Here is a 24,418-nt window from a genome sequence, read left to right as displayed (position 1 = left end):
AAAAGGAAAACAGTATTCAATCACGTTCATATTTTTGTTGAAAAGGTCTGAAATTTTTGTTCATTTTAATGCACGCATTATGCATTACATTGTTATTGTAATGGAATAGTAAACCAAACTAAAAGAAACAAAATGTTTGCTTTAGCCGTGATTTTGTATTAAACGTGGTCATTTTAAAGTTCAGTTGTAATTTGAAATTACTTCATGCTGTATTACTATAAAGCAATAAAACAGAATGGGAAAAAAACTGAAACATTACACAAAAGATTTCATGAAAAAAAGGGTTTAATTATTTTTTATTAACAAAATAAATGTGTCCATATATACAAGTGAAATATACTTTCCATAAGCACTCCATAATAAATATGACTAATGTATACAATTCAAAACATTTTGTCCATATCACCAGCCTTCAATATTCCAACACTAAAGTTAACAATTTGTAAAATAAACAATTTGTCTAGGAAAGAGGGCAAAGCTACCCAAATGAAGGATATCTAAATGTTGAAATAAATTAAAACTGACCCATACAATTGTTAAATCCTAAGTCCACAGATCTCAAGAAGCAGATGCATCATTTGCTACATTTTCAACACAATTCAGGAAGGCATTAAAGCCTGAACTGCAGCGTGAGACATCTTCTGGGTAAGCTTTTTGACACCTTTCGTAGTTACGAAAAAGGGTGTTGCACCTCGTTTTTACCTTCAACATCACAGGACTGCAAAAGAAATAAATCAAAGTAAATATGAGAAATTACTTATGCTGCTGAGTTATAACAAAAACAAAGTTTTAGAACATTAGAAAACATTTGCACTGGCATATTTAATTAACTTAGAACATACAGCAAAACTCCATTACAACAAATACCAATACAACAAAATATCTGTTGCAATGAAATAAATTTTTAGTGTGACTTAATTTTCATTACATTACTTTAATTCTACTACAGTGAAATTCCCATTAAAACAAACTAAACTTACAATCCCTTGAATTTTATTGCAACAGTATTTTATTGTTAAAATAATAGATTTAGCATAAATACATCAAAAGAAAAAAATGAACGAATACAAGATTATTACCCAGAAATGTCTTTTGAGATGCAAACTATTTAATACAGGGCAAATATACAAAATATCTAAATTATCTAGTAAAACTTGGAAAAAAAAAATAGTTTTGTGTTTTTTGCATTGTAAACTGCTTAAGAAATTATAAGACAGATATTTAATTTTAACACAGGCAAAAGCATTGCTGTACTGAAATAAAATTAAGGATGAATCAGGGCCGTATGCAAGTTGGTGTTTTATAGGGTTCAAATCCCCTCCAAAATTTTTTATCCAAAGAAATGCTTTCCATTATTTATTTTGGTGAGAAAAAAAATATTTTCGTTATTATTATTATTTCAATTTCATTTGCAAAATGAAATTAGCATGACTGAAAAATTGTATAAAATCATTTTATGTTTTTTGATAGTTATTGAGAAATTCAATTTATTATGTATCAATATAGCGTTTTGTAAGAACATCCCCTCCCTCCATTTAGATAATCAATTGTGGCAAAAATCAATAGAATACACATGAAAGCAAATGTGGTAGACCATATAAATGTTTCAAAAAAAGTGTTTGCAGGGTGGCGACAGGAACTGTGAAAAAAAGTTCCCTGATTAAGTTCACCAAATTTCCCTGATTTACGTTACCAATGATAATGGTTTTCTTTCTTTGCTCTACTTGAAATCCATTGTATATCTGTATAAAATGCAGTATTTTTAACGTTTTAAGCTGTGTAAAGTTGTTGAACTAAAGATATATTTTCAAAAGATGTTACTTTTTTTTAAATAAAATGGTTAAAAAAATATATCAAGTCAATCTTTTTGGGTACCTACAAAACAGTACATTAAATTTTTCTACAATGGAACGATTATAGAAAATTTAAAAAAAAAAAAACTTCACTTCCAGAAACCACTTAGCATGAGAATTTTAAGAAACTATTAAAATTACTCTTAAAAACGTATGTGTATTTAAGATAGAACTAAAAAGTAATTAAAGTCATTTTGAACTAAGTTTTCAAACAGTATAATAATTGTTGCAAGAATAACAAGTAATAGTGCAAGAATAGAATATTTATGCAAATCAGATGAAACCATTTGACATCTATTCATAGGGAGCTTTTCTCTAATCAAGAACATAGGTTTTAATGAATGAATACAGCATTTTAACAATAAAAAAAAATTACTTAAGTACACAAGTTAACTCTATTTAAAATCATTTCAGTATGTAATGAAAAAAAAATCTTAGATTGCTTTCGTAACAAAAAACTTTGAAATGCAAGAAAAAAAAAAGAAAAAAAAGCAATTAGTTAATTTTAAAACATATAAAAGAATACAACTTGGTTATAAAATTAAAGAATCACTTAAGTCTGAAGAAAAGAAAACCTTTATAATCTGCGGTGGCAACAAATAGTATAACGGCAAAAAACAAAGTTTTTTTTATTGAAAGTTCAGTTTTAGCAATTAAATTGAAAATGCAAAGAAGTGATAATTTTTAAGCTTTTATAGTATTAATTCAAAAACCAAAGATTTCTTCTTGAGATCGTGATTACAGTACGCTAATCACTTCAAGACAACGGAATAAAGGCAAAGAAGCTAAGGCATTAATGAAGGCTTCCTCTTTGCCTGTATAGTTGTTTATTTTATGTAGCATTGAAAGCGTAAAAGGAAATTTCAAGCTAGGTAAAATAAACAACCTAACAGACACAGAAGCAATCTTAGGAAGTTCATCCTTTGGTTAATAAGTAAGATTCAATACTTTGACGTTGAGGAAAAAAGATGCACAAATATGCGGCAGTGTATAATCACACCTCATTAATTTTACTTTTTTTTTAACAGATCATTGGCAGAAAATGCGTAGGGAATTAGAGTACTTAATTTTGTAAAGCAAAAAAAAAAAAAAAAAAATTTCTTCATAAAATAAGTTTTCCCTGATTTTTTGTTACTTTTTCAAAATTCCCTGATATTTCCCTGATTAATAAAGTTCCCTGACTTTTCCCTGATCTCCCTGATTTGTCGCCACCCTGGTTTGGTAACCTCCCCCCCCCTCCGCAACAGAAGTCAGGTTATGGCTCTGAGACGACTATATCCACATGCAAGCAAAAGTAATACATAAAATGACTTATAATTTTTTTTCCAATCGTAGAAAATACAAATGTAGATGAATTTAGTTTTAAAAACATTGTTTTCTGCAGTAGAAATTCAAGGTAATATCCAGTTTTCAGGAAAAAATATTTAACCCCGCTATATCAATGGGTTAAACTTGGAAAAATTACATCTCACAAAAGACATCTAAAATGCAATGCCTAAAAAATTTATAACAAAATTTAAAAAAAAAATACTAAGCACTTTTCATAATGCACTCAAAGCAGGGTTGGATTCGTGACTGTTCAAAACTGGTTTAGGACAGGACATGTAGTTTTTACCGTCTAAAACTGTCCGAACTGTCAGAAACTGTCCAAAACTGTGCTAAAGCTAGAGGGGTGTAATCTAACTCGTATTTACTGCTATATTTGTAATGCACAAATATAGATATTAATGAGTATTTGAGAATATTTTTCTTCAAACTTAATTTAAAAGATATTTTACTTTAAAAAAATGCCAAAAACTATTACATAAAAACTTCCTTATGTAACAGTTGGTAGAGTTATGACAGGAAATTCACAATACTACCAACAGGGGTAGAAGTGATCGACTTGTCACATATAGGACATTTTCCACAAAAAATAAAGGACAAATATAGGACACATTATATGAATAGTTTCGCTATGAAAAAAGAAAAAAAGAAATACATACATATTATTTATTTATTCTTATCAATGATTTTGTTTAAAAAAACCTTCAAACAAAATTATAACTTACACCTGAAATGACTTTCCTGTAGTTGAAAGAATAATTTTTGAAAAAAGTGTACTTTTTAGACAAAAAAAAAAAAGAAAAAAAAGAACAAAGTGAAATTTATTGATAATTAACACAGCAACTCACAATTTTTGCAGGGATAGAAGTGTCACAAACATAGCTTATATAAATAAATATAAACCGTCTTTGTGTTGAGAACTAACAGGAGATAACCAATGCTTTGTAGCACAAATATACAGATATTTTGTTCTATAAAATTCCACAAAAAGAAAAGATTGCAAACAGACTATTATTCCGATCAGAAAATGCACTGAACACAAAAATATACCCGCAAAAACAAAACCAAAAAAAAAAAAAAAAAAAAAAAAACCACGAAAACAACGAAAACAAAACCAAAAAAAAAAAAAAAAAAAACCACACTGGAAAACAAAACAATGCTGTTGCCAAACGCAAAATTCTAAAACCAACTTCAGAATTCGTTCTCGAAACTCCACCCACTACAGTGATGTCATATTGCTGTAGTAGCCAATGAGAAAAGATGCCTGTTGCAGGATTAAGTAAGTTGGTGTTTTTTAATTTGAAATTCGTTTGCACACGTACTTTTGACGAAAAATCCGAAGTCAGATAGTTTATTTACTGTTGTTTTAAAGAAATAAATTGGATAAAAAACAGGAATATAGGAATTATAGGACATTTTCCAAAAATATAGGAAATATAGGATGATTTTCATACTTTTTTTGAAAATATAGGAAATATAGGATATATAGGACCACTTCGACCCCTGTACCAAGGACAACTAATTTCGAGGGGCATTCCAAGGTATTTGGCTGTTACGGACTCTACACTTCATAAGGATGTTTTAGCCTCCTACTCATGATTAGTGCAAATAGTAAAATTAAACTTTTTGTAAATGATTAGTCCTATGTGTAGTTATGTCATAACATTGAAAAAAGTTTAGATTTGTGTTGAATTTCTAAAGATATAGGAAGATATATAGCATGTTACGGACTCTACACTAAAAAGACATGGAAATTTTTGCTTAAACTATCTTCAAATTTTCTGTGAAAGTAATAACTACTCTTACCTAATGAAGGTTTTTCCACTAAGTCTCAGTTTATCTATAATACATTTAAGCACCAAAATATTTTTTAAAAAGGTAAAAAATATTTTTTACAGAATTATTTACTGAAGAACTGCACGATTATGAACATGTTACGGACTCTACATATTTGTCACGTTCGAGTATTGTTTGAATTATTGTTTATAGAGTGTAAACAACAACAATACTACCTCATTGTTCAATAGTTACAATGATAGAATCAACTGTTATGACTATTTCTTCATCATATAAGTGAAAGGTGCCCACCTGAGGGGGGGGGGGTATGCCGCAGACTGTGCCATTGAAGTTTTTTTTAGGGGGGTGTTTTGAGGGTTATTTTTCTCATTTTTGGGGAGAGATTTTTGATATTATGAGGGAGGGGGGTTTTGGGATATTTAGGGGAGGTGCACCCAAGCTCTAGGGGTGGGAGGGGGGGCAGATTGATGGTGGCCTCTTGTTGGAACAGACCAAGTGATATGTTGATTTCTTCAGTCTTGAATTTGATATTAGAAAAGATAGATTTTAATGCAAATTTCACTAACAATTCAACTTTTATAGTAGAACCTTGGTTATCTGAAGTGATCAATTCCCGACCATCTTCAGTAAGTCGAAATTTCTGGATAACTTTTTTTTTTTTTTGGGGGGGGGGGGGGGACATGTTAGGAAGAAGATGTTTTTATGCCAATACTTTTTAAATTGCTTTTTTAAAGTTAAGTTAAATTTTCTGTTAATTCAATTTAAAAAGGCAACATTTTTTGCTTCAGGAATCACATATATTTTTAAGCAACAAAATTTTGTTCATTTCCGGTTTAAATAATTGCATTTAATTAATTCAATGTATGATCAGTCTCAGTCATGTATGGCACGAAAGATCTTATATTTTTGTTTAATGGCCCTAATATTAATGTACTACATGGCATCTGACTTCCTTACTTTGTTCCTTTATTTTAAAGTGAAAGTGATTTTTTTCTAATTTTTTGTACAATATATACTCGTATTTTATACTGGAAATTTTTCAAATGTCACACTGGAAATATACTGAAATTCGGGATCACCAGATCAGTCAACATCCCATAAGATAATAGGATAAATTGGGGACTCGTTAGACCGGCCTTGATAATTTTAATATCTTTTTTTTTTTTTTTTTAATTTACGACCAACAAAAAGTAGCGCCTATAGCTCTACAATTCCTATAATGAAATCATATTGTACAGTTATTTTGAACAAATTTCAGAAACTGTTATTTTGGCAGTGCTACTTTTAATTGATTAACTCTCATAACTAAGCAACTTTATTTTTTTAAATGGTTTTCATGAAGAATGAAGCAATAAATTGAATTCCTCTCCTAAAATAAGTTTTTTTAGTTCTAAAGTATTAGCAGTTTATTTTTTGTTGTAGGGAAAAAATCAGGACAACTTTTTTTAGACCAAGTACCTGGGGTATGTTGCTTCACTTTTAGAAAACACACAAAAACTTTTAGAACAATTAAAAAAGCAATACTCCAGTATTAGCAATAGTGAAGTTGCTAAAAACACAAATTGTGCTGATTGTTGAAAAAGTAACAGATGTTGGTAAATTTTAATTATATTGATCTTTAAACTTTGGTTTTTGATTATAATCATAAAACATTTGTTTGGTACAAATGTTGGATAATATTTAACATTAAAATTGTAATAGAAGTTGGTTTTGTAATGTGGGGATCCCGGGACTGTGGCAGGTTGGTTCACTTCACAAAGTTCTCTTAAAGTATTAATGGGGAAAAAGGTAATGAATTGAAAATTTTCTGGGGTGGTGAGAAATATTTAACTCATGGTAGAAAATAAAACTACGAATTGAAATTTATGATGAGATAAAAAAAAAGAAGAAAAGTAGAGAGCCAGACCAATGTGCTCTGACTACCCCTATACACTTACTTGTTCAGTCAAAATTCTTCTGAAAGTCCAAGTTTTTTTTAATGTATAAGTTGTAATTTCCTTTAAAGGGCTACTTTTTTTTTTTTTTCTTGTGCAGGCTGTTCAAACATTTTGGTAAAGAAAGAGCTGTGTTGAAACGGTTGCCAAATGTAGAGTCCGTAACGTTTTGTAGAGTCCGTAACCAAATTTAGAAAATTAATTAAAAATACCGAATTTAAATAATCATGAAACTTATTTTAGAATATTGTAACACCATAGGTGAAATTAGAAAACATTCAGTTTAGTGATATAAAATGCATAAATGAAAATTTTAACAAAACTTTTCTTCTAATTATTGTTACGGACTCTACAATCACCATTTTCACAACTTATAATTTTTTAACGAATGCACTTTTTCATTAAAATTATTATATGTAGTAGAGATAATCCTTTACTTTATTTGTCCCAAGCACCAGTTTTGGCTTGAAATTCGGTTCAAGTCACTACTGAAGAAAAATTCAATGTAGAGTCCGTAACGTTAAAAGTTGTATTTTTGAGGTTTTGATTGCGGTTACATGATTAATATGAAGTAAATGAAGAAAAAAATATGACATGTGTGTCCTTTGGAATGTGCTTTTTTAATATATATAAAAATTTTAACCTTTTAACAAGTTTTGTTACAGACACCCCTATGTCACAAATACCTTGGAATGCCCCAGGAATGTTATTACAGTCGAACCCCGATTTAAGTAATTCATCGGACCAAAACTTTTATATGTTAAATCGAGGTCACTCGTAATATCGGGGTGTGAAAAAAAATTAAAAACTACACGCGTCTTAACTAAAACCTCTAATGGGAAATTGTGTAAAAATATCCATAGTTAGTAAGTGTTTATTTTTTATTCAGCACTTCACCACTTATTAGGTTATTTAAAATTTTAAACTTCTGAGTAATAGATGTTTGACAATTTCCTTGATACTTGACTTGAAATAGTTCTCTCTCAACTTTGTGGAAATAAGATACTGTGTCATTTGCAGCCTGCTACATGAGATATGTTTTTACAGTCCAAGCCATGTAAACTACATTTGAAACACTGAACATTTGAAAGAGCAACAGTTTGAATGGGAGTTTCATTATTGCTTTCTGCATCAGAATCAATATTTGTTGGTTGCCACCTCTCCCGTCAAAAATTGCTGATTAAAAGAAAAGTCTTTTTCTGCTTCTTTCCTAACTAAAAAAAAAAAAAAAAAAAAAACCCAGCTGTAAGAATGATTCGTTAATTCGGAGTTTATTATTCGGTAAATAGGGAGACTGCCATCATTTTAGTTGGGGGAAAAAGAAAAATTTGGTAAATCGCGAAACTCGTTAAATTGAGGTTTGATAAATCGGGGTCGGACTGTAAATGTGCAATATTTATGAGCAAAAAAAAAAAGCTTAAATTTTTTTAAAACTGTTTTTGCAAATAAGTTTTACACAATGTTTTAACCAAAATTATTTTTAAAATCATAATTAAAGAACAAGACATTGTTGATTAAACACTCTTTTTCTTGTTCATATTTTTAATATAATATATTCTGTAACTATAAAAAACTGATTTTTATTGCATTTAAGTCAATTAATGCACTATATGTTGAACTTTCTTCTGCACACATGCATAAATAACGAAAAATTTGGTTTACGGAAAAAAAACTTTCTGCATACAAATTGAATTTTTTAATTAAGAATTTTATTTCTGCGTAACTAGATTAAAATCGGCTGCATAAGTAAGTTACTTATATCGTCACCTCCTAGCAAACCAAGACATCTTATTCCAGGAATAACACTAAGATATCCTACTGTTGCTCTGAGGCGGCGATATATTTATACTTGAATGTTCACATTGAATAAATATATTAAATTGTCAAAAAAAAAAAAAAAAAAAAGGCACATTTTCTTCTGTTTTTGAAGTTTTCTCACAAAATATAGTTTCTCAAAAATAGTTTTGGACACTTTCGAGCACAAGGTTTTTGAAAAGGATGGTAAAAAACTTGCCGATGCGGCTTTCATTTGCACACATGCATAAACATAGAGAAATTTGGTTACTATATATTAACAAAAAAAAAAAAAAAAAAAACTCATGCATACAAATTGAAATTTTAATCAATAATTCAACTTCTATGTAACTTGATTAAAATCAGCTGCATAAATAAATTGAATGTTTTCATTGAATAAATGCTCAATATAAAACATTACTTTGATACATTTTATTCTGTTTTTGATGTTTTCTCACAGAATACAATTATTTCAAAAATATAGTTTTGGTGGACGCAAAGGGTTTTGGACAGGACGGTAAAACCAGGGTTTTTACCGTAGTGCAAGGTTGGTAAAAAAACCGTTGTTTTTTCAAAAAAAAAACGGGTTTTTTTGGTTTAAACCTCTGGTTTTCCTTGGTTTAAATACTACTAGCGAGAAAAACAATTAATTTTCGGAAGGTAATTAAGGTTCCATGTAATTAACAGTTATTCAATAGTCACATTATACCTAATTTCTTGATCAATTAAAGAGATAAAAACAAAATCTTGTAACTAAATTAAATAATTAAAATAGCTTTCTGCAGGGAAATATTGATTAACATATTAGTATGCATGTATATATAGACTCTTTATGATACGAAATACTTCAAGAAGTGGTTGTGATGCGGGTTAAGATAAAATATAATGAAGATATAAAAATAAAAAAAAAACCTTATAAAACCAACATAATATGAATTATCGAATAAAGGTAAAAGTTATATTTTTAACTTGCCCTTCCATCTCACGACCACAGTTTTTACGCTTAGCTCTTAATCCTTTTCTGGCTTTATTTTTGATTTCATCAAATGAAAGCCAGATTAGGTCTTTTACTCTACCAGAATTAGACATTCTTTTTAAAACAATATGAGTAAGTAACTTTTGTAAACTGCACAGGTTAACTAAGGCAAAGCAAATACCAAAATCCCAATTTCAATTAACAAAAGGGGGGAAAAACTAAGAATTAGCTGCACGCAATAGTCATAAAGCAGCATAGGTGTATAGCCAATCAAAATCTTTTGAGAACACAGAATCCAAAAAAAAAAAAAAAAACATAAATGGAGAGTGTAGTTCATATGTGAAGATTTATATATTTCTCATATCTTCCTACATTATAATATAAGGAACTATTATGTATCATAATACGAAGCATAAACTTTTTTTTTTAAATTTGATTCAAAAAATATTATTTGTGTTCACCTGCAGAACAAATCTTAATTTCTAGGTGCAAACAATTAAGTTAGACTGTTGATTACCTTACAAGCCAAAGTTAAAATTCCAGGAAAGTGCAAATAAATGGGCAAAAATGTCACACCCCTGCAACAGGAGTGAGCAATATAATGGATTGCATCTACAATAAAAGATTCAATACTTAGTAAATCTTAACTAATCATGCAAATTAAGCATAATGATAGAAGTTGACTGAAATCTGCTTTATGGCACATATATGAAATAAAAAATATATTAATATTTTTTTTCGATTAAAGCTTGTAATACATTTTGAAGAAGCAACTTTGCAATTTTAGTATTTATCTCTGCTAGGAACTTAGCATAAATGGAATTTTACATTTTTCAATATGTGTGGGAAAATCAAAGTAATGTATCAATGTGAGTACATCAATGTGGGGTAAAATGGATTTTTTTTTTAGCTTTAAAAAAAAAAAAAACATTTTTTAAAAAAACCGCATGGTTTTTTTAAAAAAACCAATTGGTTTAAACCATGGTTAAACAATTTAAAAATAGACTCTTATCCCATGATTAAATCCCAGTCGAATTATCAGCGGGTCTTTTTACATTTTTTTCTTAAAATGATTGTGTTATTGTTTACTTCTAGAGATTTTTTATATTCAATGTTAGCAAATGCAATGTTTTTTCTTACAATTTAAATGTATGTGTGAGTGTTACTTATATTTTTTAGCTATTGTATACGCTAAGTATCGTTTTTTCCTATTATCCCCGGTTACTGTGCCACCCTATTTCGCGGATAATCGGGAGTTTACTATAGCTAAAATGGTGTAATTGATGTAGCAGAGTTGCATTCCTTCACAACCAAATTGCAGAAAATTATGCAACATTCAAAAAAAAAAAAAAAAAAAATTGTTTTTACAAACAAAAAAGTTAATTAGGAATATTTTTAACTAAAATATGATATCACATTAGGTTTGTTAAAATCAAAAATTAGAAAGCTGAAAATAAAAGTAAAAAAAAGCAGCAACATGCTAAAAATCTAACAATAGAGATAGAGAGAGAAAATTATCAACTTACTGAGTTTCAGAACACCGAGCAAGCTCATGCCGCTGGTAGGAACAAGCCGTGTACCATTGATTTGGATACCTGTCCACACACTGAGTGTACCTTTCCATCAAACTACTGCAATGACTGTTTACAATTTTCATAGCTTTTCCTTCCCTGAAATTGAAAATTGAAGAATAAATGCAGAGCCAAAGTGAAAAAATAACAAAAAAATCAGTTTGTAATTAATCAACAAAATGAAAAACTTTTAAATCAGTGGTTGAAAGTAGTGCACTACAAGCTATTTTTTAGTAGTTTGTAGTGAGTAGTTCAATACAAAAATATAGTACTTTGTAGCGATTTCTGGAAGCTACTTTCAAATAAATTTTTTAAAAAATCAAGGTTCAAACAAATTTGACTGGTGCAAATTTTACACAAGCAAGGTTGCTAACCTTGGGGAAACAATTTGAGGAGCATCTGTGCTGATTTTGAGGAGCATTTTGAAATTTTGCAGAGCAGCTCAGTATTTTGTATAAAATTCGATAAAAAAAACTAAAACTACCAGGGGGTCTGGCCAGAGGATATTTGGGTCCGTTAACGGACCCTTCACAAAAATCCGATCAACCAAAACGGACCTTTCACAAAATCCCGATCAACCAAAACGGACCCTTCACAAAATTCTGAAAAAAAAAGATCGGATCTTTCAAATTGTTTTCGAAAGAGCAAATCTGAAAGCAAAATAACGCATATTTTCGTGTATAAAACAGATAATCATAATAATAAGTCAAATTAGAGGGATCAGCTTATACAAAATCTGCTAATTTTACAAAAAAAAAAAAAAAAAAAAAAAACAGCCCTCTTGGGATGCTCCTGCAAGCAATAAATAATAGCTACTGCCAAATAAATAAAATGCTTGTTATTTGTTTCTTTGAAAGAAATTAACAGCTGAAAATAAGTTTGGTCTTAAATAATTTTGTTTGTGTTTGTTTTATCACAGCTAACTAGCAGCAGTGTTGTTGTAAACTTTTCTGAAAAGGTGTTGGTAAGCACTTTTCTCCCCACTCATGATTTAATAAACAATAATAATAATAATATATATCTGTGAAATGAACTTACAACAGCAAAGGGATAGTAAGGGTAAGGAAAAAATATGATTGCTTCAGATAGGGTTACCAACTTCAAAATTATCACCACTTAGCATCTGGCGTTGAACCTTTATAATGACTTGATTAGAAAATATTCTCATCATTTTACCATCTTGTCAATATTTGCGTTTTTACGGTGGTGCGGTGCAATCTTTAACTGTTATTTTGGGAGAAAATTATATGGGTTTGATTTTTCGATTCTAACAAGGATGATTAACTTTAAATAAACTCTTTTAACTATCGTTTTTTCTTTAGATTAGAGACGTACCGAGTACTCGGTAACTACTCGGTACTCGGCATACTCGGCCAATTTGCCGAGTACTCGGTACTCGGCCAAATTTTGATCAGATACTCGGCCAATACCGAGTAGTTGCAAAAAATTGAATATTGTCCAAGACAGATATTAAAATTTATAAAAAAGCGCAAGCATATTTAATATTCTGCAATCATTTTACAAGTCAATTTTAAATTTTGAGAATAATGAAGTTTTTAATGCTTTAATGGAATAAATCTTTATTTTAATGTCCCCAAAGTTAATTAAACTTATTTATTAAAAATTGTGCAAAAAAGGTAAGTATAGAAAATATGAAATTTTTACATAAAAAATAGATTTTTGCTACAAACAAAAATTAGTTATAAGAAATATAAAAATTCCTTTGCTTAAAAAAAGGGAAATAAAACAACGTTAAAAGCATAGTGCAGGAACATTGCAGACACGTGTTTTGGCGTTACAAGAAATTCCTTTTTCAATGCACAAGATGTGAGCTTGTAGATTTAAAGGCATCCGACAAAAGTCGGACTTTTTTGTCGAATGTCTTAACATTCTTTAGCTCACATTTTATGCACTGATAAAGACGTTCCTTCTAACGCAGAAACACATGTGTGCAGTGTTCCTGCACATTTGCTTTATTTGCTTTCAGAAATTATTTATGTTTGGCGAACTAGAACTAAAATAGATTGGTATAGTTTGTCTTAATTCCAACTTGATCAATCATACCTTTTATTTATTTATTTTTAATTTTAAAAATATTTTTTTTTGTAAAATTTTTGACCTAAACAAAATTTTTTAAATAATACGAAATTAAATTTCAGCAGGAATTTAGTTTTAAAAACTTTTATATGGACAAAGAGGTCTATACTACTATTCCAATAAGTTCAAAATTGATCACGTGTGTGACAGTGGTTCCATAATTGGTACTTGTTAACTCGGCCGAGTAGTGAAATGCCGAGTACTCGGTACTCGGCCAAAGTGCTACTCGGTACGTCTCTACTTTAGATGTCTACATTTTGAAAAATGCAATCTTTTAACATCCGATATGAGAATCATATTTTGTTCTTTTTTCAAGCTAACTTCTCTTTATTAGGATGCAAATAGTTGAAAAGTCTCTTTATTTTTCTTAGAACTCTCATTTCAAGTTTTTAAAGCAAAGTTCCTTTTTTTTTTTGCTTCAACTGTGTCCACAGATATTAATGAAATGTTTATCATAGGACTCTAAAATGCAATTTTAAAATAATTTTATCAAACATATTTCTTTTACAAGCCGTTTTTATACTTTTGATGCCTTCAGATTGAGAATTGCGATCTCTTTGATTCCGCTATGGGAATCCGATTTTTCAAATTTTTGATGATTAGCACACTTTAAGAGGTAAACAAATAAAATCTCTTTTTATTTTTGTTAAAATCACGGAATTTTATAAGTTTTAAACGAAATTCTGCTTTTTAAGTTTTTCTGTGCTTTTTTTCCCAAAATTATTTGATTTTTCACAAAATTAATTCATTTTTCACAAAATTATTTGATTTTTCACAAAAAACGGACTTTGTGAAAAATCCTGGACAGACCTCTGACTACTTATCTAAAATTGTTTTAGAGCTTTGATAATCATTTGAAGCACTAAGAAGCGGAGCAAGATAACTTTTTTGTGGAGCTGGGGAGTTTCGATATTTTTGCGGAGCAACTCAGGAAGATAGGGAGCAGTTGGCAACCCTGCACAAGTACATCAGTCGATACAATGAGAAATAAGATTTGTAAAAATACCAGCTGACCTTGACGCCATACGTTTTATCTTTTTGACGCCATTGGTTTGTTTTGCCATTGTAATTTTCATATTTCACCAATATTTGTATTGAATAGAATTTGTTTTGACTTATAAAAAGCAAAGAATATGAATTAGCAATAACTCCTTTGTTTTTCTGGCTGCTGAGAATGTACCATGGAAGAAAGTTTTAGATTTAAAAGAGATTATAGTTGCAAAACTGTAAAAGCACTTATTTTCGCAAAAAATAAGATATCAATGATTTTGCTAGTTGAAAATTTTGTGAATTTCATATGAACAGACCGAAAGTTAAAATACAAAAAAATTTTGTGAAGTTTAAATTTTTGTGTTTATGGCGGGCATTCAAAAACCACAAAAATTAAAGTCTCGGGAAAACAAGGGCTTTTACAGTATTGGTCAAATAAAGTTACTGTAAATGTTATAGAAGAGAATGATATTGAGTTGCCCTCGCAGACCAACAATAAATGCGAGCATTACAGTGTTATATTAGTGTAATAACGAACATTTTTGAAAAAAGAAAGAAAAAAATAAATAATTCTTTGTAATATTACATGTTTCGATCAGTTAATGTATTAATCTAAACTTTTTTTCATTCAATCCTGTATGTGTATTAGGGTTGTAGGGTAGCTGTTGGCCCCGCTTAATCGAATATCATCATCATCGGTTAAGAAATATTTTTCCATTAAGCGGAGTTTTTAATAAAGCGGAGAAATCTTATCTTTCTAAATTGACAACATTTGTCTTAAAGGTGATAATTATAAATCAATACCTATTTAAAGAAAATAACTAATTGTATTTGTAAAAACTTTTAGAAATAAGCTACGTAAACAATAAAATAGTTTACTATTTTTTTCACATATTACAGCACGTATGAAAATTATAAAAAAAAAGGAACTTTTAACTTGAGTTGCAAAATGTTTGTCTCAACACCTTATTTCAGAACAATATTTTTTGAAAAAATTCTGTGAGTGTGGATTACTTGCTTCAAGGTCTTTTGAAAACACTTTTCCGAAGTCCTTTTCTCCCTTCTCATCTGCCATGTTTTAGCATTTAATGTTTTTCAATTTATTACCGTTGAAAATGTGTATCATTCTTTGTGTTTTTAAATTTAATTGCCGACTGCAATGATTGTTTTTTGTAATGGCAATGACAAAAGAAATTAGATAGAATGGAGAAAATATTTTTTATGAAAAATAGAAGTTTTTTCAAGCCTGTTGAAGGCAAAAAAATATTGTCTAAAATTTTTACCTCAACAATTGTTTTCACTTAACTTATTTCTAATTTATTCAAAAAATTTTGAACAAAAATATTTGCGAAAGCTGATAAATATTGTTCAATTATCCGGGGAAATTATTTGATTAAGCGGGGATCTTTAACATTGAAAATGGGGAAATATTCAGTTCCGGGAGGTTTTATTTGTATAAGCGAGGTATTCGTTTATCCGTTACACGATTAAGCAGGGCTGAAGGTACTCATTAATTGAAACCTATTAATATTTATATTTATGTTATAAATACCAATTGATTAAATTACATTTTTTTAGCTTTAGCATACTTTTAGACAGTTTAAGAAACTTTTGGATGTTAAAACCCACCTGTTCTGTCTTCAACTAGTTTCGAACTGTCTAAAATCCAACCCTTATACAAACTAAACCTTGGCCCTAGATTCCTCCTATCAGTGCGCACAACTATCAACTGGGTACACCACAGTAATGTTTAAAACAACTTTTATTTAATACAATTATGATATCATACCATTCAAGCCTTGGTATGGTAATTTTTTGCAGCAGTCTAATTTTAGTATGGTAATAACAGGTATGGTAATCTTTCTTTTTGATGATTCATGATTTCAAGACTTACTTTCTACCATGGTTACTATAGAAAAATTTCCCAATGATATTTACAAGTATATAGAAACCCTAATGTTGCCACCTACGAAAATTTTAGTTTGCAACACAGTCAAGTCCCGACTTATGTAAGGGATATGTTCCAAGACCCCTCGCGTAAGTCGAAATTTCGCGTTGTGGAAAAGGATATGTGTAAAAACTTTTATAAACATAACCAATCATTTTAAACACTTGTAAAAACCACCTTAAACAGCTTAAAACCTTTTCTTAACTATACATTACTGTTTCTCACATAAAGAACTTAATTTTTATTTGTATTAAAAAAAAAAAAAGTTTTATTCAACATAAAATACTGCTATGATACACAAAATCAATGATCAATGGGAAAGAAAGACATAAAATAAACCAGTATGGTACATACAGTATCCCAGTAGCAGAAACTTTCTGGTCAGTCTGCGACACTATTTTGGGCAGTTGAAAATAATCTGCAGCATTATAATTATTTTTAATTTAAGTTTTCATAAAATACACAAGTCCCTTGTAAAGCTCAAGATTCAGAAATTTTCCAACTGACCAGTGGCCACTAGACCCGAAAAACTTAGTGGACACCACTGTCGCAGCCTAGTTTTGAAGTATAAAAGAGAAGGGAGAGAGGCAGTCTTCACTACTTTCATAAAAATAAATAGAATTTTCACACTATGGAGGAAAACAACTATTCAACGCATATTTATTAAAATATGGAAAATTTAAGTTCAAATAAGTTTTTGAATTTTTTTTTTTTTCAAAAAAAGTATAAATAAATAGAGTAAATGAGAAGTTGGCTGGAAACTGCATTTTGGATAAAAGTTTTAGTCGATAGCAAAGCTCCAAAGAAATGATCAAATATAATTGTGTAGATAATAATTCACATTTGTCATGAAACTAATTTCAATAAGAACATGATTTATTGAACATTTTATGTTATTTTCAATAGTTTGCATTGAGGTAAACATCCAATTATTTTTTTGAAAACTTAGTAAGTAATAGTCTCGTCTATTTCCATCTTGCGAATGGCCAAACATGCCGTCTACGTGAACAATTCATGAGTATAAATAGATTTTTGAATTTGTTACATCATAAAAGTAGTAAATTCAAAATCCTTAAAAGCTACAATTTAGATGAAATAGTCAATTTTTAGCATATTCAAGATAATAATTCAGAATTATCCGAAAAAAACAGCACATTTTGCATAATTTTCAATAGTTTGCATTGCAATAAACATCTTATTCCGTTTATGAAAATGTGGGCACTTAGAGTCTTCCGTTCTTGCGTACCAACATCTTGGAAATGACCAAACATGGCGGCTACGCCAAAAATTAGGAGATAAAATTTGTTGCAAAAAAAAAAAAAAATTAAAAATAAAAATCCTCATAAGACAACATTTTAGTTGAAAAGTTTTTAGCACTTTTGCTTACAAAGCAATGAGAATAATGTAAAATTTTAAATATAAAATTTTTCATTTCTCCAGAAATTTTTTTTAAAAAATCCAAAAAAAAAAAAGGCCAGACGATTTACAGCACATTTTTCGTTATTTTCATTAGTATGCAGTTAAAACATCCAATTCTGCTTTGTTTTTAAAAACTTAGGCACTTAAGCATCTTGTCTACTTCGATCTTGTGAAGGACCAAATATGGCGACTATATTTCTAGTTGAAACTCGGAAAGCAGTGCCTTTCCGGCCAAAAAACAATCTCCAAACGATCTTTGTCAAGTTAAATTTAATTTTTTTTTGAGCAATCACGATTGCTTATTGCTTTCATTTGACTGTTTTGATGTCCTATCATTTTTCCCACCGCCACTCTCTGCACCATCACCGTGGACAGGCGGGCTCCTCACGCTGCTGCTCCTATAGCGAATGCCGTCTCCAGTTTGCATCCATGTCCTACACACACGCGCATACATACACAACTACACACACACACACACATACATACACCTACACATACACCCACAAACACATGCCTACACACACATACACATACCCACATACTCATGCCTGCACACAAACACATATGCCTACAAACAAACACACATACCCCCCCCCCCACACACACACCCCTACATACACGCACTCGTGATTGCGAAAAACATAATTTGAATTCAAAATGTCAAAATTCAAATTAATTTTTTTAATTTTTCTTTTATTTATTTTCTTTCTTTCTTTTTGTTCTTTTGTGAAATTATCTGCAGGCACCGAAAAATCTGCGACGCACGTCTCGCAATTTCTGCTACCGGGTACAGTATGCAGTATGAAAAACAAATGCCCAACAAACGATTAGTTGTACTGAACAGTAGATCCAGTAATGATATTTGAAACTTAAAAAAAAGTGAAAATGATGATGATTTATGCTAGGTGATCAAACCATTTTTCTAATACAGTCGACTCTCGATATCTCGACTTCGCTGAACTCGAATTTCCGCTTATGTCGAAGTTTTTGGATGGTCCCAAACTTCTGCTAATGTTCTTAATGGGTTTTTTTTCGTTAACTCGAAGTTCACTCCGCTTATCTCGAAGTTTGAGACAGACATCTCTTAACATTTATTGTCCTGATTATCAGTAGCGAAACCAACTTGACCGTAAAATGACGGAGAAAATTCTGCTATTTTCACCACCTGCTCCCTTTTGTTAGGGCTTTGAAGACGGGGGCGTAATTGACAGGTCGCCACCTCTTTTGACGAGAGAAAGAGCTAAAATGCACTCGTTCATGCGTTGCTTGTTCACGCTTCGATAAGTTCTTTTCAGTGGCTCTGTTAAAACGAAAGGGAGTAGTAGTTGTTAGTACAAAAGGGAGATAGACCAGACGTTGATAAGGGATTAGCAAGAAAGAGAGCACGTGTAATACCCCCTGGGTGAGGGCTAAACCAGTTAGTGACCCACCAATTGAACTTGGAACTGCTCACTTGAAGCTTCGCTGATCTCAGCTTTTTAGCACTCATAGCATTTAGTAAATGATTGCATGCTCAGCGTTTTGAAAAATGAGTAAGAGAAAGCTAAAAATTTTAACTATTGAAGAAAAGGTCGATTTAATTAAAGATGTAGAGAATAATCCTACCGTTAAGAAAAAGGACTTGGCCCTGAAATATGGCATACCGCCAAATACATTATCGACAATAATGTCGAACAAAGAAAAAATATTAGAACATTACGAAACAAAGGGCGGTTCTGCAAATCTTAATCGTAAAAAAATCAAGGAGTGCACATACACCGACATTGAAACGGCACTCTTGAAATGGTTTAAGAATTATGAGCATAAGCGGACTGAAATCCCTGTGAGTGGAATTCTCCTTCGTGAAAAAACACTTGATTTTGGCAAACTCCTTGGACACATGGACTTTGTAGCAAGCAGTGGATGGCTCGAGAGGTTTAAAGCTCGTCATAATATAGTTTTTCGGAATTTACATGGAGAAGCTAAAGACGTCCCGGAAAGTCTTTGTGAAGAATGGAGAATAAGACTTCCCACCCTACTGTTTGGTTACAAAGCATCAGACGTCTTTAATATTGATGAAACCGGATTATTCTACAAATGTGTTCCCCAAAAAACTTTAATGTTCAAAGGAGAGTCCTGAGCTGGAGGAAAAATGAGCAAAGATCGCTTAACTGTTCTTGTTGGTGCCAATGCTGATGGATCAGAAAAATTACCCCTCTTAGTTATTGGTAAATCGAAAAACCCACGTTGCTTTAAAAACGTCAAATCTTTGCCGGTAAATTACAAAAGCAATAAGAAATCCTGGATGACCAGCGAGCTGTTTGAAGAATACGTGAGAAAACTTGATTTGAGTTTTCATAAAAAATCTCGAGAAGTTTTGCTGTTTGTGGACAATTGTCCAGCACATCCAAAGTTAAAAAATTTAAAGTCAATTAAGCTTGAATTCTTCCCACCAAATACAACGGCAAAACTTCAGCCAGCTGATCAGGGAGTAATTCGTAATTTAAAAGTGCATTATAGGAAACAAGTAATTAGAAAGCTCATCAACGATATTGAAAATAATAAAGAGCATACAAGTTCCATATCGGTATTAGATGCTCTTCGAATGGTTTTTAGTGCCTGGCAAAATGATGTTTCCCAAGACACAATTGCTCATTGTTTTCAGAAATGCGGATTCTTTCCTTCAAGTGCTCCTAATATTGTTGATGAGGTTAACGAATGTTTGGACAACGAGTTCAGAGACGTGTTTCAAGAACAATCATTGGAACTTTCTGACTTCGTAAACGTTGACTCCGAGCTCATTACCTGCGATGAACTTTGCGATGAAGATATTATTGCAGAAGTAACAGCTAAAGAAGATGGTACGGACAATGAAGAGAAAATTGAAATTTCTGAACATAATGATTTGCCAACAAATGCAGATGTTAGTAATGCACTATCGATTATTCATCGTTCTATTGAAAGTCGGGAAAATGTTCCACAGGATATATTCAATGCCATGAGTAAAATTAATGATTTCATACATAGCAGAAATATTAATTCAAAAAAACAAGCAAGTATAAAGCAATATTTATTAAATGTGAAGTAAGAAATACATTTTTTTATTAGTAATATTATTTTTGCTTATGTTCTTCAAGTTTTACACACTTTTGTATTTTTTTTTTTTTTTTTGGGAAACTAATACAAGTTTTCTCTCCTATCTGAGCATTTATGTGTGGTTTTGTTTAATTACTTTTACAATTGTTTCAAAAGGGAAATAATAGTTAGTTTTCGGTATCTCGAACTTCGGCTATGTCGAATCTTTTTCTTGGTCCCTCGTACTTCGAGATATCGAGAGTCGACTGTATATATTTTTAAATACAGTTGCTTCATTGGTTCTCATATAGTTTCCATCTATGGCATTACCCCTCTTCCTGGTTTCTTTAATTTACCATAAAGAGCAGCTTCCATTTTCATAATTTTTGTATTTTGCTTAGATACTATTACTCGGTGAACTTTTATGGATTTCCTTTTCTTGACTATTAATTGTATGTAAGGAAGATTCACTCATACCATCACACCTAATTGTTGTGCTACCCTTCGAAGCATTTTTCCGTTCAGCTTCAGCTTTTCCAGAAACTTTAAATTTTTTTTTAATTGTCAGAAACTTTCTCTTTTTCTTTCTATCTTCACCAACTTTAGATGAAACAACGCTCTTAGGTGTCGTTATATTTCATTAACTTTCGCATTTAGAATAAAAAAAAATTAATGGAAAATGAGAAGTAGTTATTTGTATAAGCGATAAAAGACTAGTACTGTGTGGGTACTTCTGCTTTCAGTGATGCTAAAGGGATGAAGGTCCATTCACGAAAAAAACTTGCACACTGCGGTTCCCTTCCGAAAATTTTCATGTTGCGGGCGAGGAATTCGCGCTAGCTCAAAAATTCTTGACCGTTGACAAAATCGCGTTATAGCCATTTCGCGTAAGTCAGATTGCTTTGTAGCAGGAGTTGACTGTAGGGGCATTTCACGGTATTTTAGACATTTGTGTTGAGTCCGTAACGAGACCTTTTTCTGCCATACCATTTTTATTTACCGTTGATTTGCAAATCATTTTAATTTAAGGTGGTTTGTTGGTAGGAAAATCTCAAAATAAAATAATATGCAAATCATACAGTAAATAAAAAAGTTATAGCAAAAAAAGGTCACATTATGGACTCTACATAAATGTCAAAAATACCGTAAAATGACCCTGTATAGCAATAAAAAATTTTATTCACCAGAAATAAAAATACTGTGCCAAGTACCTTTAATAAAAAAGCACCTTCGGTATTTTCAGAAAATCATAGCCTTTCATAAACAGTATAAGATAGAAGATATACGCAAGGAAAAAAAACCTAAATTTGAAATTAACTACAGTAGAAACAAATTAAATAGTTACCCAATTCATTCTTCAGCTGCAAAACAATCCACTTCATTTAAAAATAATTAACTGAGTAAAAGGAACACTTATTATTTGGTGGTAATAACAAATGCATTTTAAGAAAAAATTAGCACATTCAGAATTTTTTAAGAATTAGATATACAAACCTAGGAACTCACGTTTTGAGTCCTTATTATTAATATCGGGCTGTTCATGCCCACTTGGAAGTGATAAGAATCACTGAAAATATACAATTATCTTAATTTAAAGCTAAAATTATTATGACAAGAATTACAATAATTTATCCTCAAACTTTTTTTAAGGTTTAACTTAAAAGTGCTAAAATGAAATTTTGATTAGAAAAGCATAAAAATGCATTTAGATTTTACTTCTTAAACCATATTAGTGTATGTTACAAATATAGAAAATAAAAAGCAACATGTTAAAGGCATGTTTTAAATTAAGTTACATAAATTTATTTTACAATGCAAAATACAGGTAAACAAATATTTTTAAAGTTTAAACTGACTTTCATAAAATAGCACTACAGAAAATTCAAATTCATAACCGCATGCAATTTTTTAAACGACACTTAAATGCAAGCAGTATCTTAAAGAAAAACTTAAGCAATAATGACTTAATGTAAAATAAATTAAAATAGCTGATAGGTGGTTTAAAAGGAAAATGAAGATAGCAAAATTAAAATACACAACCAACATCTGAAAGAAATGAGATTCAAAACATATATAAGTGCAAAGAAAAACTATATGTAGCATAAACATAATCAAGTTAAGGCAAAATATGAAATTGATCAAATCAATTTTTTTTGTGACTTTGAATAAAATTAAACACAATAGACAAAAACCGAAGTAAAAAGCACAAGGGGGGAAAAAAAAGTTTTGTACATATATATGGTAAGTAATTTAAAAAATTCAAAACGAAATTATTCGAACTACAGTTTACAAACATTTTCCAATTCAAAAGTACGGTTTTACAGATTTCACACAAACAGAAAAATCATTTGTTTACACAAGCATAATTTTTCAATACATGAAAAACTCCTGCAAAAAGTTTCAAAATAAGAGAAAGGCAGAGACAAACAAGATGATTAAGAAATAAGAATTTCATTAAAATTTTTTATTCATATGAGAAAAAAAAAACATACACGCACAGAACTTTTTCATTTGATCATAAGCATAAGAAAGGGGAATTGCAATTTTTAACATCTTCAATAAAATTAGATATTTTGTTTGAAACCCATTAGACTTCCCACATTAATATGATTTAATTTCAGAGTTACAATAACTTCAAACTCACATATTTCTCGGTTGACGGAAGGAAAATGATTTCCACAATCTGTCAAACGCAAAAAACGTCACGCAGGACCAGCAAGCAAAAAAGCTCCAGAAATGAGAACAGTTGTTTTTCGGTTTTTGTACGAAATGCGGAAAATCCGGAAAATAACCACGATGCCACCGCGTAAAAAAAAGGACATTAAAGTGTAAGTGTTAGTGTTGACGAAAATCAACAAAATCGTGAGCGAATATCTGCAGTTTATTCGAACCCTTGCACAAATATAATTTCTTTTCATAAAGACTTGAAGAATATAAAATTTACTCATGTTGAAGATGAAAATATTTCATTTATAGAGTTCTTAAAAATTGTTTATTGACATGTGTAACCGCCAGGTCAACCGTCAACCGTCAAGTTGTCAAAGCGGAAATTTTGAATTTTAATATTTTCGAGATAGTTTTTCTGTTTTCACCTCTTCAAGAACTACGTTCTCTTTAATGGTATTTACAGAAATAGAAGAGTAAAAGATTCTCCACTTTGTAAGTAAATCAGATTATTTCAATTCTAAGCATGTTCGTATAAATGACTACATTGAAATATTAGGAATGAAGTATGGGCGGTGCCAGCAGATAGCAGACTTATGTTTTCATAACTAATTTGAAATTTTCTTTTTAGCATTTGTTCCCCCCCCCCAAAATTGACTTTCTGTGTGCTTTGGAAAAAAGCATCAAAAGTAATTTACTTATGTATTTTTCATCAAGAGGAAAACTTGGTAGATCACTGATCCATGATGATCTAAATGTTCAGATTCGATACAAATAGAATAAAACTAAAGGTCTTCTCAGCTTTATAAGAAATAGAAACTAACACTTGTACGCTTTTAAAAATTATGTTACCTAAGAACAAATTTTATTGTAAAGCAATAAATGTTACGTTTTACAACCTCCCATTGTAAGTGACTTTAGGTCTCAATTTGAATACTGATTACGGGTACTCAACAACAGTGGAAACTTTTAATTATTCAGGCAGACCTTACAGC

At 30.5% G+C, this 24,418-nt stretch overlaps 1 protein-coding gene across 1 annotated transcript; it reads right to left on the bottom strand.

The window, feature by feature from the left end:
* Positions 1 to 279: 279 nt before the first annotated feature.
* On the bottom strand, positions 280 to 23,538 carry LOC129222568 (coiled-coil-helix-coiled-coil-helix domain-containing protein 5-like). Its single transcript, XM_054857082.1, has 3 exons — positions 23,404 to 23,538; positions 11,207 to 11,350; positions 280 to 718 (listed from the first exon to the last, which is right to left on the bottom strand). Coding segments are annotated over exons 1-3 (306 nt in total). The 5' UTR covers positions 23,406 to 23,538; the 3' UTR covers positions 280 to 558.
* Positions 23,539 to 24,418: the final 880 nt, after the last annotated feature.

The sequence above is a fragment of the Uloborus diversus genome, chromosome 5 (assembly GCF_026930045.1).
Source record: "Uloborus diversus isolate 005 chromosome 5, Udiv.v.3.1, whole genome shotgun sequence".
NCBI lineage: Eukaryota > Metazoa > Arthropoda > Arachnida > Araneae > Uloboridae > Uloborus > Uloborus diversus.
Note: the sequence above shows the minus strand (reverse complement) of the source record. Positions and strands in the feature narration are given on the sequence as shown.